At 34.4% G+C, this 2,567-nt stretch overlaps 1 protein-coding gene across 1 annotated transcript; it reads left to right on the forward strand.

Annotated features, from left to right (window-relative positions):
- Nucleotides 1-1,429: 1,429 nt before the first annotated feature.
- Nucleotides 1,430-1,843, forward strand: LOC139860126 (tetrahydroberberine oxidase-like). The gene has a single exon (XM_071848901.1). The coding sequence runs from the start codon at nucleotides 1,430-1,432 to the stop codon at nucleotides 1,841-1,843; it is 414 nt and encodes a 137-aa protein (XP_071705002.1).
- The last annotated feature ends 724 nt before the right edge of the window (nucleotides 1,844-2,567 follow it).

A 2,567-nucleotide genomic window follows, 5' to 3' on the forward strand; every position in this document is an offset into this window, starting at 1 on the left:
TTTAAAACTATCCTTTAACCAATATGAATATCTGAATATCAGTTAACTTTCAATAATACTCCTATTACATAACTTATGCCTTATTTGTTTTCATTTAACAATAAAATACGATATTTCCAAACTTGTTTTTGATAAATCCACACAAAGTCACTAAACTGTCCTTAATGATGTGTTATATAAAATTTTCATTTTAAAATATTAGAGGGCATAACTGGAAAGTAACAAAAAAAATGTGTGGATCTATCAAAAATATGTTTGGAAATATGACCTCCCGTTTAACAATAAAATACTAAAAGTACTATATCTGTATAGCTTTGTTGCTACGGCGTTTAACACATAAAACAAATCATTACTTTATTGTAAGAGGTTTAACACATAAACAAATCAGTACTTTATTGCATAGTATACTCTATCTTTTTAAAATTGACATTAAATATTTAAATACTTGCCAAATCTGTTTAGAATTTAAAAAAAAAAAAAAAAAAAGTCTCTAGTCTTCGACCGATGACTTTCAATTCCCTACCTGATATTTCCAAAATAAAAAAATAACAATAAGATTATACTCCTTAACTTATAAACATATACGTTGAAAAGTATATATTATATATAATTATATTATACTATATACTAAATATGGACAATGGATACCAATCATATCTCGCCACCTCGCCTAAAATCACTGTTATACTGTAGCAATCACTGTAGCTACTGTAGCAATTTATTTACTTTTTTTTTTTACCACCAACATATCTCCTGCCACTACCACCACCACTGTACCTCCAGTTACCTACCATTATTCGACCTCCGCCATCGCACTACCACCTCCACCACCAGCGGTTACTACCAAAAACAACCATGATATCAACAACCGCCATCGGTATCCACCGCCGGCCACCAGCTTACGCGGCAAAAAAGTAAACAATCAAAAACTCTTAAAATGGGAGAAACAACAACGCCGTTAACCTATGTACACCACCACAACCACGATCGTCTTTTTAATGCACATCACTACTTCCAACCTCCTGCAGCCACCACAAGAAACCTCCATCGAGCGCCAGCAACACCATATAATAACAGATCTGAGTGTCGGTTGATCGGAAATTGAGAAGGTATCGGCAGTTTGAGGTGGTTAGAGAGGGTAGCAATTTGTGTAGGAGACTGGCGAAAAAATAGGGTTTGTGAGGTGAAAGAAAGTGGTTAGCGGTGGGAGAGAGCCAGGCGGAATCGAGAGTGGAAGAGGGTCACACGGGAAATTTGCCAAGAGGTGAAAATGGTCCAGTCGGCCCTTTTTTTCCAAGGCTATCCAACTAACACCTCACTAGAAGCCCTTGCTAACCCAACTATCGGCTTTAGGCTCAACAGACAAAACAAATTAGATTACGTACAAACCCCAATTCCAATAAGTGGCCACAAAAATATCTAGAGACAGATGTTTAAGAGTGTAGGATCAACAGTGATCATACAACCTTTTGGGGGAAAAGTGAATGAGTACTCAGAGTCAGCACTTCCTTTTCATCATAGAGCTGGAGTGTTGTACCAATTTCACCAATTGGTTCGGTTTGATGACCAAACCTCAGACACAACACCAATATCGCTGCAACGTATAAGTTGGTTACGGAACTTTAACAAGTATATAACACCTTATGTGTCGAAGAACCCGAGGGGGGCGTTTTATAACTACATTGATTTTTATCTGGGTGTTGGAAGTGCTACTTATGAAGAAGCAAGTGTGTGGGGCAACAAATACGGGAAGAAAGACAACTTGAATAGGTTAATTCGCATCAAAGCTAAAGTTGATCCACACAACTTCTTTCACCATCCACAAAGTATACCAGTTTTCTAGTTTATCATATTATATCGCCTTTTTATGCTTGTGTGTTTTGTTTTTACATTTGTTATTTCTTATTTGGAAATGTATCTATTATTAAAGAAGAATAAATAAAAACTGACTTTAATTATGTGTTCTTATTTTGGATGATTCGCTAATATAGTTAGATGTGGAGTAAAAAATACGGTAATTTTGTGTTCAACCGAGTGTGAAATTAAATGGTGAATAAACACTGAATATATTTGTAAGAGAAACGTTTCAGTGTTATATAATTGTAGATATACATATCGTAAAAAAGAGTATATGTTGTAAGGTGCACCTCGATATCATCTACTTGGTATACATCGAACAAATTTGTGTCTTTTTTTCTCGAATGGTGAGCTAGCGAGAAGCTAGAATAAAAAAACATTTGTCAATAAAAGTGAAGTTTAAATATAAATCCACCAATAAATACCTGCGGTATCAAAATTTTGAAAAGTTATGGATCGAGTGAATCCAGCCAATGGTCACTTAGGGAGTCCAGGCTATGTTTGATCAAGAACATTTTTCTAATGCAAAGTTAATTAAAGAGTAGATAAATTTTAATGCATATATTGTTATAACACGAAACTTTAGGGACCAAATTTACCTTCATTCAAACTTAAACAATCCTATTAGAGATAACATTACGTAACTTGAAGAACAAGTAATATATGTTCATATCGTTATATAGATAGTTTGTTGTATATTTGGAACTTAT

Source organism: Rutidosis leptorrhynchoides, chromosome 7 (genome assembly GCF_046630445.1).
Source record: "Rutidosis leptorrhynchoides isolate AG116_Rl617_1_P2 chromosome 7, CSIRO_AGI_Rlap_v1, whole genome shotgun sequence".
NCBI lineage: Eukaryota > Viridiplantae > Streptophyta > Magnoliopsida > Asterales > Asteraceae > Rutidosis > Rutidosis leptorrhynchoides.

Excerpts from the sequence above, each read along its gene's own strand:
- LOC139860126 (XM_071848901.1), top strand. The coding sequence starts at position 1,430 with ATGTTTAAGAGTGTAGGATCAACAGTGATCATACAACCTTTTGGGGGA.